We start from the raw sequence: 14,679 nt of genomic DNA on the forward strand, positions 1-14,679 counted from the left end.
CTAGGTCAGTCACATAACTACATAACTGTTCTTACTCATCTGAAAAGGAGTTAGAACTACGTCTATAAATGTTAGAACTATGATTACTTATAGATTTTCCCTTAGTAAAGGGAGGAGGGAAAAGCAGCACTCTACAGAGCCTGTCCAAACATGGAATCGTTTATCTCAAGCTCTCTTTCACTGAGATATTTCAAGCTATGCTATATGCCAAGTGAACCATATGGTACAGATACTACAAAACTGAGAGCATAGGCCAGCCTCACATTTATTTCAAAATGGCATGTTTTATGCCATTCATACAAAGTACAAAAACACTAAAGAATTAAGGTGAAAATTAAGGTAAGTTTTTAGATGAGAACATCAATAATTTTTCAAAAGGAAATACACCATTATGCACACACTTATTTTTAAGTATTGAAAAACCTTAAGTCAAATCTCATCAGAATGTATTCAAAGGCAAGGTTCAAATTTATTCACTGTGGTTAAACTACATTTTATATTTGTTGAAAAAAATGTCACTGAAATATCATTATATAGATATTTTAATTTATTGTATACATATTAGGTACACAACTTAAAAAGGAGTAAAAATTCTACTCTCTAGAACATAAGACAATAAATAGAACAAAGATAGGTGTTTTACAAATAGAATTTAATGAACACAAATGTGATTTTTCACCACGTTCATATTATGCAGTATTAAAAGTATAATCTTTTACGACGACCAAATCCTTATTTGAAACTAGATTTGGTAGAGGATGTGTGCCATTTAAGTATTAGTTCAGAGACTTATAAAATGATTTTATTGGTGGTATTTATGTGTAGAGAGAACTGTTTAGTGTGTATGACTATCATGTTTTAGGAGACATGATTTAACGGTGAAGTTTTTATATTATAAGGAAGAAGTCAATTTTAAGTGTTAGTTATTTTAGAAATACTATCTAAACTAGAATGACATTCATTAAATAGTGCATATTCCTTCTCTATCTCCATTCTAATAGTCTATAAACTGTATCAAATGAAGCAATGGAAGTTAAAATTTTAAAATTTTGGATAGTCAAGTTACAAAAGGAAATAAAGAAAGGAACTCAGATTTAAAGTTCCGAACACCCACTAAGTTTGGCACATTTTCTTTCTTAGCACTGAATACCTTCTCTTAGAAATGGAGTATTTAGTTAACTGTCCCTCTTGGTGACCTCAGTTACAACAAAAGAGGCCAAGAGACCACAGGTGGCAGACTCACTGGCACTGATGGAAAGTGGCAGCGAAGAACCAGGGGCAGCCCAAGGCACACGGGGACCACAGCAGTCTGGGGGACTAGCACTGGGCGAAAAAGTAAGCTAAATCTGTCTCGACAAAATTTACCTGCCTTAGGGAAACACTCAGTCTACTGAGATTGACAAGGTAGGATTAGCTTATCACACACAGAAGGTAACACCTGCTATAAAGTGAACACTAGTAAAAGCGCCTACTGCCATGAATACTTAGGTCCCTGGCAACTCCTGATCTAAGGGAGGTACAAAGGCACAACAGACAAACCGACAGAACACCCTCGGAAGAATAAAAACCCCATCCTCTCCTCGTCAGGGCTTCACTTCTCTTCTGCTGGGTCGGTCTCCACGTACATGCGGCACAGGGCCACGTTGGGGCGGCACACAAAAGCATCAGTGTCACTTCCCAACTCTCTTAACTGTTCCAGTGAAGACACACTAGGATAATGGTCTTTTAACATATCTGGCAATTTAGAAGTCTTCTCTTGAAGACGCCGAGAACGTCTAACTGGTGTTAGAAACTTCAGCTCTTTAAATGCAGAATTTGTTTCGTCAAACTGTATCTTCTTTTTTACACTAAAAAGAACACAGAATTATTCCCCAAGTTAAAAAACATGTTAACATTTTCACTTTGCACTTCTTTGCTATTCATCATACTATATAACCTGTATGTTGCAACCATGTGACTGCTTGTCTTATAGAAAGAGGTACTGCCAGCTCCTTGAAGGAGTAATTTCTCTACTTGTTGTTATTATGTTGTACACAGTAGATACCTGAATATCTATAAAATTGGCTAATTGCTCAATTTCAAAACCTACTGTTATCAATAATACAGAGATTAAAGTACAATAGCATAAAAGTGTTCTTTTTAAAAATGGCAGTATTTAGGGAAAAACAAAGCAAATTAGTATTCAAAGGGCAAAAAATGTTCCAATTTTACTCAATTTATTTTAAATCTTTCTATTAACAAATAATTCTAATTGGAAGCTATTTTAAAGATTTTAAAATACCGTATTTATTATCCCTAAGCATTAAAACAAATCACAGCATATTACATTTTAAAAGTTTACCTTTGCAAGTATGGCGTTGTAGACACATTATATTTAATCAAGCAACTCGCCCTAGTTTCTGTTTTGGGGGTTTTAACATCGTTGGTCGGATCTTTTGTTTTGTCATCTCGCTCCTTTTCACAGTCTTGAAATACCACACTTCGAGGATGCTTGTTTTCCATTTCTGGCTTTCCAGACCCTAGATTAACACCTGTATCCTCAGTGTTGACTTCTTGGATTTGTTCCTTGGTTTCACAAGCCTCTTCATTATTTTCTCCTATAGAAAGATTCACAGATTAAGCTTTTGGTCAAATTTAAAGAGCAAAATCAGAAGACAAAGTTATTTATAGTTGGCCACATTTGCAAAATAATAGACCCAAACTACCATCCTAACCATGACTTTTCCTAAGCAAATACCGCGACAATTATTTAACAAAGATGTACTATCTCCTACGTGTTAGGGGTTATAGATACAAATCTAAGAAGGAAATCATCCCTGTCCCTTATGAAGTTAACATTCCATGGAAGAGACATGCTTTAAAATAAGGAAAATGCTGTCATTGAGGTAAAAACAAAGGGAATCCATAAAAAGAAATAGTTGACTTTGCTCATGGGACAGGAAAATGGCGAGGGAGGGCTTCACAAATGACATTTAGGGGAGACCTTGAAAAATGAGTACTTGAAAAGACCAAGGAAGACAATCTTGGCATGAAGCTTAAAAGAAAATGACCTAGTAAGACAGCATTAAAGGGCTAGTGTGCTTCGAATAAGGGTAAGGAGCAAGGTGGGAATGTGGGAAGGAGGTGATGTGTTTAGATAGGTAGGAAGGTTTGGTTAAAAAAAAAATTCACTGGAGAGAGATACAGTTAGATTTGGTCACTGTGAAGAATGGTTTAGAATGGCAGGCAGCTGAACGTATGACCAGGTGATGGTAAGAAGACAAAGCAGAACAGTCTGAGCACGGAGGCAGGAGGCAGAGGCACCCAGTGAGAAGGAGGGGGCCCAAGTTCATTCCCAAGTCAGGACTTCATAAACATGTGTACGTCTGAATGCATGTGTACGTCTGAAAAAGTGTGCCCGTGTATTAGGGGCATTCCTTCCAAAATTTCTTCTTAGGAGTCTTTAATCACAGAGGAGGATTTTTTTTTCTTTTTTCTTTTTTTCCTTTTTTGGGAGGAAGAGATAGAGGTATGGAGAAGCAGTGAGGGAAGTCCAAAATAAAACATGTCAGCTGTGAAATACTTGCGAGACATCCTTGTAAAGCCGTTGAGCTGGAAAGACCTTTAGATTTGTTTATTAGGAGATTATTGGAAATTTTTTACTAAGAGATGATTTAGTTACATGATAAAATGAATGTGGTTAAAGTGAGGGGAAGTTGAAGAGGAGAGAGAGGGAATATCGATTCATTAATACAACAAATATTTAAGTGCCTAGTAACACACCAGGCATTGCATTAGCACTGGGGACACAAGGGTCAGGAAGATCAGACACGGTCCCTGACAAGAGGGTTTAGAGTTTAAAAGATAAGACAGACAAGCAATCACGTGCATCAAGTATTGCACAGAGAAAAACAGCGAGCACAGAACTCATCTAGTTGGGTGGAGAGGAAAGATGGACATCAGGGAAGGCTACCTGAAGGAAGTGACATTTGAAATGAGGCCTAAAGGATAAATAGGAATTAGGTTAAAAGTAGAAGACAGGCTTGGAAAGATCCAGAGATAATAAGACAGATAGTATAGCTCTTTCTAGGAAATAAAAAAAAGTAAAGAAATTCAGGAATGTGGCAGAAAGGGAGCGAAAGAGAAGAGACTGGGGTCAGGAATTTAAGCAGGTGAATGACGGGGCATTTGAGGTATCCTAGTCTTTCCTGGTTTTTCCTCCTGTCTCCCTGGCCATTTCTTCTCAAGCTCCTTCATTCCATGTAGCTGCTAAGATCAGATCGTATACATCTTTTGCATGGTCAACTGGGGCATGTTAACAGCAACCATAAAGAGAAATGTTCTCTGCTGAACTAAAAAAATCTTTTTAGCGATCATTCAGTCAAACTGCCTCATTTTGAGACAGGAAATTAAGGCCTAGAGAGGTAAGGTAACTTTCACAGACATGCGATAACAAATTTGGGTTTTGAACCAGACCTCCTAATTAAAAACTATTTATACTACATAAAACCAATGAATTTCAAAGGTACATCAACAGAAGTATGAGGAAAGGAACAACCTCCATATTTAAGAAGTTAAAAAAGATAAAAATAGTTCAGCAGAGACAGTTAATAAAATCACAATTCACTTGAAGGAAACAAAAGAAGCTAACTTACCTTTAACTTTTTCTTGATTCTTCATTGTCAGAATGTCAACAATTGCACGTCGCATCTCTTCAATAGGCTTAATTTTTTTTAATGAAGAAAGCACACTCATGTAAATTTTATATTCTCAGATATTAATGAGGTTGTACAAGTTTAAAACATTAAAATTAGTGATTAAATTTCATATATATTTTTTAAAAAGGCAGTGGTTCCTGTGCCATTTTTCTCAGGAGACTTATTTTGCCACTCAAGTTGAAAAAAATGACTTTTTTTTCCCAATCTATAGAATAAAAGTGAACTTAAGGGATAGAATTTCATCAGCTAAAAATTTTTTCCATAATTTTTCTTAAGCCTAAGATAATTATCACTGCTTGCCTGACAGAAACAAAAAAACAAGTAGCAAATTAAGACTGTTAATATCTAATAAAGAGCTGATTATATTAAGTTTACTCTAAATTTATATTAGTTTACTCCTTTGTCCTACATTCAAGTTCATGGTTATTATTTTTGTTTCACATGCTATTAAATGCATCTCTGAAGAGTTCACGGTTGATCAACCTAATATATTTCATTCATTCAAAAACTCAAAGTTCACTAAGTGTCCATTATACGTCAGATATAAGCATTTACTATTCTCCTTTGAACTGCAATGCCTGCAATGTAATATATTCAAGACATGATAAGGAAGGGAAGCTCTGGTTGATATTCTCCATTCTAGAACTTAGTCCTGAACTACCCACCCATCTGGCTTTCAATTTTCTTGGCTAATTTTGAGCCTTGTTTTCCAATTTCTGCTCTGGTATCACATCTTTCTCTTTCTACCACTGCTTTCTATGTGAACTCCTGGCTCCACTTTTGTACCCTCACTATACTGCCATCAGCTGCCTTAATAATGTCCCTTCTGGTTCAGTGTAGTCGGGACCTAACACTGGGAGTCCAGGTGGGAAGGGTCCAGGTGGGATTCCGTCAAATACAATTATGCTTCAGCAAAGTATTTTTACACATAACAGCCATAGAGAGAATATCTGATGAATATATGATTTTTGATTCAGGCGAAAGATCAAATAGCATTTTCTGGCTTTGCTGAGACTAAAGGATTTAGGCCTTTGTTAAGGAAAGGCTAAAAAGAAGAGTTTTTTTTGTTTTTTTTTTAAATTTCTTTGTAAACAATTTCCAAGAATGCATTTCTGAGAAACCTGGTCAAAAGGAAATACATTTTAGGAACATTTGCCCATAAAAACAAACAAATAAAACAACCAAATAAAAAACCTCAAGATACAATTTATTCTATACCTAGGGCTTTTTGTAACAACACACTAGGAAGAGGTGAGAGGCTGATATCAAACCACTATGGTGGTAATAATGTCAGAGAAATTAGTTTATTGCCATTTTCTATATGTGACTGGACCAAACATGTAGCATATAAATGTGTCCATAAAGATATAATCCTAAAGCAAAAGTTCTCTCACAAAGCCATCAGAGCTTGCTAACATTTAAAAAGTTAATTTAATTCCACTTGGTTTTTATTCAATAAATACATATTAATATTAAAAAGTCAATTTCCCAGTAGATTTCTCAAACTAGGAAATGTGCAAAATGACATGTTGTGCTAAAATCTTTCTCACAGCAAGTTTCATGAAATGCACGTTTTGGCTTATATCCATTTCCTAAGATTACCCCTAGCACAGGAGTAAGTCTCAAAAGGTTGAGAAACAGCCTTTATAATATGCAATCCTTGTGGCCTTTAAACATCCCTTACTGATTACATATATAACCACAACTTTATTTTATTTATTGTGTTGTGATGTGTTCCAGAATAATTCTAAATCATTATTAACACTGCAATAATAAAGACAGTTAAGTTTTAATTTCACCTGAGCTCCTGCCAGAATGGCCTCCTCATAGATTGCGATAATATTTTCAATAGGACCTGTGATTGGCTCAAGACGAGCAAGGCATATCCAATATTTAACAAGTTTTTTGGCATCTGGAATGTTTTTAATCAGGTCATTCAGTGTAGCCAATACTTCTTCTTTTGGACATCCCTAAAATAGCAGGAAATAAAGTGAGTGAACTCTTTGAGCCTACAAATTATGAACAACTAAATAAGCTTACTATAATCAAGAGCAGTGATACAGCGAGGAAAAGTGGGTAGGAAATTATTCACAAAGTATTCACTATTATCCTCCTCACTCCAAACTTATTCTGAATGGCTAGCAAGAAGCGTATCAGTCAAGAGTAGGAGGCAAGAAAAAAAATACTAGTTGAGAAAAATATTATTTAAAAAGTTACTAACACTCTACTTGGTCTTGATGTTTATCCTCACATATTGTGGGATTCTATTTGTTAATACTTTATTTAGAATTTTTGCACCTACCAAATGCTTATGAGAATAGCTTGCAAGTTTTTTTTTTTTAATTATCTTTGTTGGGTTTTGATAGTAGGATTAAAATGAATTTGTAATTGTTTAAGTAATTAAGAGCTATATAAGTTAAATAGTGGGGCGGAAAAATTCCATAGTATCACTAAAAAACCCCAGCTGAGCAGAAATCAGAATAGAATCGGTTTCCCTGACTATAATTTCAGCTGGTCGTCAGAACCACAAAAAGTTTGAAGGCGCTTATGAAGACTGGAGTAAGGTCTGAAATCATACTCTGTATGTTCAGTCTTGCTATGGATCATAGACACTAATAAGTGACCAAAGCAAGATTAAAGAGCTGTCAGGAAAAAAACGAAACATTCTGAAGTTGATTGTCATACTCTACAGAACTCTGGTCCAAATCATAAACTCCTACAGTTCAAGACCATGATGAGGTGGTTTAGATTAATGGGATTTTGTTTGCAAATATTTTGGTCAACTTAAATTTAATCTGTAATAATAATGACTCACTAATTTGTGTTGCTGTGGAATAAAAATATGGTATGAGTGGTAAAATATGGAATGAGTGGGAAAAATAATTTGTAAATATACTGAATGAATGTAAAATAACAGAAGTATCAGAGTGAATATCCACCCCCAGCCCATTCTATATTAACATCTTAGAGAAATACAGTATTTATAACTCAAGTAAAAATCTAGTTTTATCTTTGATATACTTATATGAACTCAAGGAAAACGCAGTCCATTAACACGTTGATCGCCCACTGTGGATCGGGTACCCCTGAGGAAACACAACTGTCACCCAGATTTGGGTGACATGATGATCAAAGTGTTAAAGGCTATAGAGAAACAACCCCACAATTACCATTACCTCTACATAACACCGCTGACACATCAATTGGTCAAAAAAGAATGACAATGTAATTTAAAGAGAGAATGTTTATGAAGGTAATTTGCAAACTATAATCTGCTACACAAACATAAGATAAAGACTCTACCTCATTAATCAGGTTCAGGCATTCAGAAAACGTCTTGTTTACTTTTTCAGTAAACAGTCTTTGTTCATCTTCTTCTGCCATGGTAGTCCAGAAGGACCCAACCGGCTTTTCATCCTGTCCTTCGGGCTCAGGCTGGGTAACTACTGAGCTCGGAGGCCTTTTCAGCACTCTTCCTTTGCCAGCTTTCCACTCACTCAGACGAGCTCTACAGTTAGAAGCAGCATAGAAACATTACTGTGATACTGATGATAGAATTCTGTCAAATAGAGCAAAAGTTAAACAATAATTTCAGGTCTGTAGGTAGCTCTATATTGGCGGCACATACATAGTTCACAAGCTTGAAGAAAAAGAAATACCGAACATATCAATGTTAATTATATGCTCAAAGACTCCAACAATGCATTTTTTAAAAGGAGAGGTTATAAAATATTTCCCAATTTCATTAAGCATTTTAACTTAGATTACATAAAACCACCTAATGAAACATACTCAAGCACAGTAACTTAGGACATACTCTTCCGTGATATAAATTTGCTGAAATTGACCTGCATATGACTGATGAGAATCCATGCACAAAAGGTTCTAATACATTCAAGGAAATAAGTCAAATTCATAAATGGTACTACTGAAAATTAAGCCAATAAAATCACACCTACTTACTTTCTCTCCTCTGCAGTTTCTTTGGGCTTAGCCCATCTGCTGTCAATAGCTGCTTTCACGATCGTATGTCTGCGCTGGTCAATGCCTTTCGACTTTCCTACCGGTTTAGTATTAGAAGATGCAGCAGGCTTGGCTGCCATTTCAGATGTCATGCTTCTTGACAGTGTCTTGTTTCTTTTTATGTCCTGAAAAGAACTAGTTTTGATACTAGATGGAACTGCCTTTAATTGTAATAATTCTTTCTCACGAGGCCCTTTCCGAATTGTAACATTGGCAGGTGGTCTGCTGATGCCTTGTTTCATGGCGTCTGGGGTATTACTGTGGTGGCTTCTAATAGGAGGTCGCACAAGCTGTCGGTTCTGAGATGTAGTGCTCACAAATTTAGTGGCAGTCGTCATATTTGAGGCTCTGTCACTTTTCACGGTTGCACTGCTGGGGTTTACAGACTGAGGCTTTGTGGCTTTGGAGACAGTGGCTGAAAGTTCCTTTGTAGTTGCAGAACCCTCATCTTTGACTTGTAGAGGTTTTCTAAATGAATTGATCTTAGACTGAACAATTTGGCCACGATAAGATCCAAGCACAGGTTTCTTGGGCACGTTAGCATCTTGCTTTGGTTTTTCTGTAGTTGTTTGTTTCTTTTTACTATTGTTTTTAAGGTGATATGCTTGGCTTAATGTCATATGTTGACTTTGGGGGTCATCTTTTATTGGTAAAGATGTTTGATTATTGTCCTCAAAATTATGTGTATCAATTGCTATAGCTGAATTGGTTAAATCATTAGAAGGTTTTAAAGGCATACTCTTTTTTTCCATTATTGTATCATTTTTGATCCCAGTTGGCCTCCCGATATTTTCTTTATCAGCCTAAAAAAGTTATTTGAGACAAATCAGTATTTCAGAACTCATTTCTTTCAGAAAGCGTTTGGAAAAAACTTTCTTTAGGCAAAAGGGAAAAGGGACAGTTTATGAAGGCTATGTCCATATCTTACCATTTTTGTCTTCAGTTTCAGAACTTTTGTCTCTTCTTGGATCTGGCCTTCAGATGGCCTTACTCTCTGGTCTCTACTACTTAAAAAAAAACAACAAAAAAAAAACTGTACCAAGGAAGTTTCCTTTTTGAGGGGAGGTATGGGAGGATATTAACAATTATTTTATTTTGTCACTTTAAATTGAGTTAAGAACGGAGCTGAGATTTATTTGTCCTAAGAAAACTTTTATTATAGGGTGATCTAATAGTGTAAACAAGGTGCTTGAGGAATTTTAAAGCTATTTTCTTACAAGTCTTAACACCCTCCTCCCATAGATTATGTAAACATTTAATAATCTCACTCCAAACCATTCTTCTCTAGTCATTCAAACAAGTCTTAAAAAATCTTTATTAAGCCACAATTTCTTTGGTTAGTTTTAAGTACTTAGGACCAGACTTACTTGAAAAAAAATTTTTAAATAGCTCTCCCAAAAGAGATCTAAAATTTTCCATGCACACACTCACAACTTAATTTATCAATTAATGTGGAGTTTAGTTTCTAGATGGCATTGCATTTAGAATATATATCCAAAACAAAGGCCTCTTTAAGAATTTAACCTAAACTCCTTTTTACAGATATAGGCTGGTTAGTACAGGCTGTGACAATCTCTTAGCAAGTGATTTGTGTATTCCATGAAGAAAGGAAAAAACAGGGTCAATCGGACATGCCATTGATTCTAAGGCAGATTCCGAGTTCAGAGACGCTAAAATGTGAACAAAATGTACATTTTAGAGTCAACAAAATTTGGTCTCAATAGTTGACAACTTGGGTTACACTGCCTTTCACATCTTTGTGCTCATGCTTTGTCTTCTTGGAGAACGGGCAGAACTTTGACACAGCTTGTGCTACACGTTTGAGTGATGGCAGGTAAGGGTCAAGATGTGCCACCGAACAGGCATACTGGTAGCTCTCTTCTGAGTGTAGGTGCCTCTTATTTCTCGCAGGCACGCCAGCCGCCCAGAACACAGCAATGTCTCCCCAGTCTAAGCACCTGCATTCACTACCTGATGGCAAACAGTTCTCCTCTTATTCCCGGGCCTGCCGTCTGACAGGAGTGGGAGGAGATGATGCTCGGGGTCCACCTACCAGGCTCCTCCCAAACAGGCGCTGGAACTAATCAGGCCCCACTGCTCTCCCTCTGCTTCTCTTACTTCTGGGCTTACAGTACACTGGGAAGTTACCTCACTGGGAAGATGAGAACCAATCTCAAGAATCAGCCTATCTTTCCTCTACCAAAGACTAGCAGCCTGTCTGCCTCTGTGTCCATCCACTCTACCTGCCTTCTAACAGATGAACTGACACAGGCTGGACCGGCGTCACACTCTCCACATGTGCTCTCCCTCGTGGCTACTCAGGGACTTTGTTCCTATGATTTAAGGAGTTTCTCTAGAGTGGTGGGACAGATTCCTGATAGGCACAGGCTGAGGAGGGAATGGAACATGGCAACATGGAGACAGTGAATGCAGATAGCTCCTTTTGAGGAGTTTTGCTGTAAAGGAAAGAGAAATGAGGCAGCAGCTGAAAGGAAATGTGAGGCTTAAGGCTTTTTTAGATGAGATATAATACATAGTGTTTCTATGCTGATGGAAATGACTTAGTTGAGGGACACATTAATGATGCAGAAGAATGAGCAAACAATCATAGGAACAAAGTCCCTGAGTAGCCAAGAGGGAGAGCACACGTGGATAGTGTCAGATCTCTTTAGCTGCCTTTAATCTGGAAGATTCAGGATCATCTTTAACACCATTCTTTCTTTTACATCCCACATATAACCCATCACCAAGTCCTGACAGCTTTATCCCCTAAATACAGGCAGAATCTGAGTACTTTCTACCATGGGGAAGGGTCTGAAGCATTCATAATGACAAGTATATCAATAAATAAAGTACCTAACATAAATGCAAATTAAAATACTGGATTAAATAAAATGTAATTAAAATTCATTTCATGTTAAAAAAAACTTTAAAAATGTGTCTACTAGAAAATTTTAAATTACGTGGCTCACATTACACTTTTATTGGACAGGTCCAATATAATTTGACAGATGTACAATGAAAAAATTTGACCTCACCTGGATAATATCGGGTTTTCCTGTTTGTATGCAAAAAATGTTTTTCTTTTTAACAGATGCTCCTTGAGTTTTTGTCTTCTTTGCTCTAAATAAGAGAAGAGTGACAGGTAAGCATCAGTTACAGTAATAACATCAAATAAAATATTGACTAGATGAAGATTTTTACTTCGAAAAATGTTCTACTTGAGATCACATCTTGTATATAAGACAATTTCCCAATTCAGTACTGCCCTTTGAGAAGTAATCCCATTTTCAAGTGACTATTACTAGAAAAGGTCCCCATAACCACTCTGCACAAGAATCACATTCTCTACTGTCTAAAAGTGAAAAATCTGGAGAACATCATTTTCAACACGCAGTTCCTGAAAGTCAAGATTTAAGAAACTTTACATAGTAGAGACGAGATAGTAGACTCCAAGTTCTAATTTTCCAAAATTGGGTGAGAATTTCTTCCTTGTTTTCCCATGCGTAGGACAAAGAAACGCCTGTCATTTCTGAAGGCCTGGCCAACCCCAGATTTTTATAAACTCGAAGGCGAATGTGTTAACTTTGAAGCAGCAGATGAAATTCACTCCCGACCCGGAGGCGGCAGGGTCCTGCGCAGGCGCGGTCAGCTCCCGACGCGGATGCGGCCCCGCCCCCGCGGGCACGGACCCCCAACGCGGGTCCCCGCACACTCCCGGTCGCTAAACGGATTCCCGCACCGCAGGCCCGTCTCCGCCGCCAGTGGGCCGCGGCCGCAGAGGAGGCACTCAATCCGCACAGTAACAGCACGGCACGGGCATCACTCCGATTGTCCAGTTCACAAAGGCCGAGAACCGGGCCGCGAGGGGCCGAGCGTCCGCAAAACTGGACGGGGCTAAGGCCCTGACCGCCGTGCCGGGGCCATCCCCCCGCAGCCGCCCCCGGCCCCTCCGGCAAAACACCCGCCTGCCGGCTTGCGCAGCTCCCGCCCTCGCGGCCCTCACCTCTGAACGCGGACTGGGCCCTCTGACTCGGGGGCAGCTGCAGGTCCTGGGGCACGGCTGGGGTGCTCATCGCAGCTCTGGGCTGGGAGTTGCGCCACCCGCTTGACCGCGCCGACTCCCTGCAGCCGGTGCCGCCGCACACTGTCGCTCCGCGCGCGGACCTCGGCCCCAAACTGCGCGGCCGCCGCCTCCGCCCATTGGTGCCCGGCGTGAATTGAATGGACCAATGGGAGCAGGGGGCGGGGGCTGGGCTGCGGTTGCCGGGGCGGGGCTTGCGTCTGCCTAGTTCAGTTAGGACTTGTCTGGACTGAGTCCCTAAGTTTTCAAATCCAAACAGCGCTCTTGGTCCTGGACTTGCGGCATGGGAGGAGTCGGCCTACTGAGTCCCTGCTAAGTAGCAGATAGGTCTTGTCTTAGACGGTCACAGTGCCTTGAGGAAGGCAGACAAGAAAAGCGTTGTTTTCTGTTTTGGGAGGAGGAGGATTATAAGCACCGACAACTGTACCGAGAGCACGTGTATTTCTCGTTCACAAATACTGCTTCATTGCCGTATCACAGCTCTGAAGTGGGAAGTTATCTGTTTCACAGATAAGGTGACAGGCTCAGAAGTTATTTATCCACGTTGGCACAGATTGCAAAGGGGAACTGAAATTAGGGTCTATTTTCCTCTGTATTACTCAATTATCAGACCCGAAAAAGAAAGGAAAGGGTAAAACGGGATAGACTCTTCTTTTATAATCTGCGTAGATAAAATAGCATTTGTCGTAGACATTTTGTGTGTCTATGCGTTTAAGTGTGCTTCCATACTCTCAGTTCTCATCTAAAAATACCACCTTCAGAAAACCTTCGCAAACACCCAATGAACGCGACTTGAAATAATTCAGAGCTAGAAGTTTTGTGGGTGGTGAGGGGGACGGATAGGGAGAGTTCTGGACTGTTTCTTTTTGGTTTTGAGTACAGGAATCATAGCATTTCTCTGCCTTGCTTGATCACTGAGACTAGGTTGCAACGCACAGTTTCAGTCAGATTTTAAAGGTGGCGGGGGGTGGGGGGTGTTCAATTTCTATCTCCCCTGCCCAGCTGTGAGGGCCTCTACAGTTGTCTCTCAACTGTGGTCAGTTTTTCCCCTGTCTTTCTGTTTTTTTCTTCAGGCATTTTATGGTAGCATCTAGCTAATAAGAAGTTAGTTCTGGATATTCTGTAGTTTCTTTCTTGATGAAATGTCCCATTTTCAGTGTAAACTTGCCTACTTTTCAGACCAACTTTGGAAGAACCAATAGCCAAGCAGCACCTGTCACCATTCCTAAGACATCATTGCTGTTTAGATACTACTGTTAATTTTGTTGCTTATTTGCCAAAGTTTCATCAGACACTTTGGGTAACCAGGGATTCCCACTGAGTGACAAAGAACTTTAGCAAATAGAACAGTTAAAAAGTGACTCAAGAACCTCCAGATCATTATGCTAAGTGGAAGAAGCCAGCCACAAGAGGTCACACACATGGTATGATTCCATTTATATGAAATATTCAGGATAGATAGATCCATAGAGACATAACACAGTTTAGTGGCTGCTAGGGGCTAGGGTTGGGGGAAATGGAGAGAGACCAGTTAACAGGTAAGGGACAGAAACTAATATATATTTTCTATCTCACAATGGATGCATCTCAAAAAAAAAAAAGGCATTATATTTAAGAAGTCAGATACAAAGGACTACATACCTTATGATTCCACTTACATGAAATTCTAGAAAAGGCAAAACAATAGGGAAAGAAAGCAGATCAGTGGTTCTCAGAGGCCAGGAAGTTGGGGGAGGAGGTTGAATATAAAGGGGACCTAGGAAACTTTTGGGGGTGATGATAATATTCTATATATGATGACTGTATATATAATTGTAGTATAAACTCATCAAATTGCATATTTAAAAACTGTTAAGTTTTATTGTACATAAATTA

At 38.7% G+C, this 14,679-nt stretch overlaps 1 protein-coding gene across 4 annotated transcripts; it reads right to left on the reverse strand.

Moving 5' to 3' along the window:
• Positions 1 to 241: 241 nt before the first annotated feature.
• On the reverse strand, positions 242 to 12,919 carry CKAP2 (cytoskeleton associated protein 2). 4 transcript variants are annotated; one of them, XM_032496227.1, is made up of 9 exons: positions 12,727 to 12,919; positions 11,759 to 11,843; positions 9,649 to 9,724; positions 8,661 to 9,523; positions 8,001 to 8,205; positions 6,497 to 6,667; positions 4,635 to 4,701; positions 2,342 to 2,597; positions 242 to 1,847 (listed from the first exon to the last, which is right to left on the reverse strand). In XM_032496227.1, the coding sequence occupies exons 1-9, from the start codon at positions 12,794 to 12,796 to the stop codon at positions 1,592 to 1,594; spliced, it is 2,049 nt and encodes a 682-aa protein (XP_032352118.1). In that variant the 5' UTR covers positions 12,797 to 12,919; the 3' UTR covers positions 242 to 1,591. The 4 variants fall into 4 exon arrangements, with proteins under 4 accessions (XP_032352118.1, XP_032352117.1, XP_032352119.1 ...); XM_032496226.1 differs by having other exon boundaries at positions 9,649 to 9,727; XM_032496228.1 differs by lacking the exon at positions 12,727 to 12,919 and adding an exon at positions 12,149 to 12,281.
• Between the last annotated feature and the right edge of the window lie 1,760 nt (positions 12,920 to 14,679).

This window comes from Camelus ferus, chromosome 14 (genome assembly GCF_009834535.1).
Source record: "Camelus ferus isolate YT-003-E chromosome 14, BCGSAC_Cfer_1.0, whole genome shotgun sequence".
NCBI classification, from domain to species: Eukaryota; Metazoa; Chordata; class Mammalia; order Artiodactyla; family Camelidae; genus Camelus; species Camelus ferus.

Coding starts and splice junctions, on each gene's coding strand:
- CKAP2 (XM_032496226.1), bottom strand. CDS start 12,796: ATGAGCACCCCAGCCGTGCCCCAGGACCTGCAGCTGCCCCCGAGTCAG. Junction 9,524..9,648: donor TGAAACTGAAGACAAAAATG/GTAAGATATGGA, acceptor TAACTTTTTTAG/GCTGATAAAGAAAATATCGG. Junction 8,206..8,660: donor GAAACTGCAGAGGAGAGAAA/GTAAGTAGGTGT, acceptor TTCTAACTGTAG/AGCTCGTCTGAGTGAGTGGA.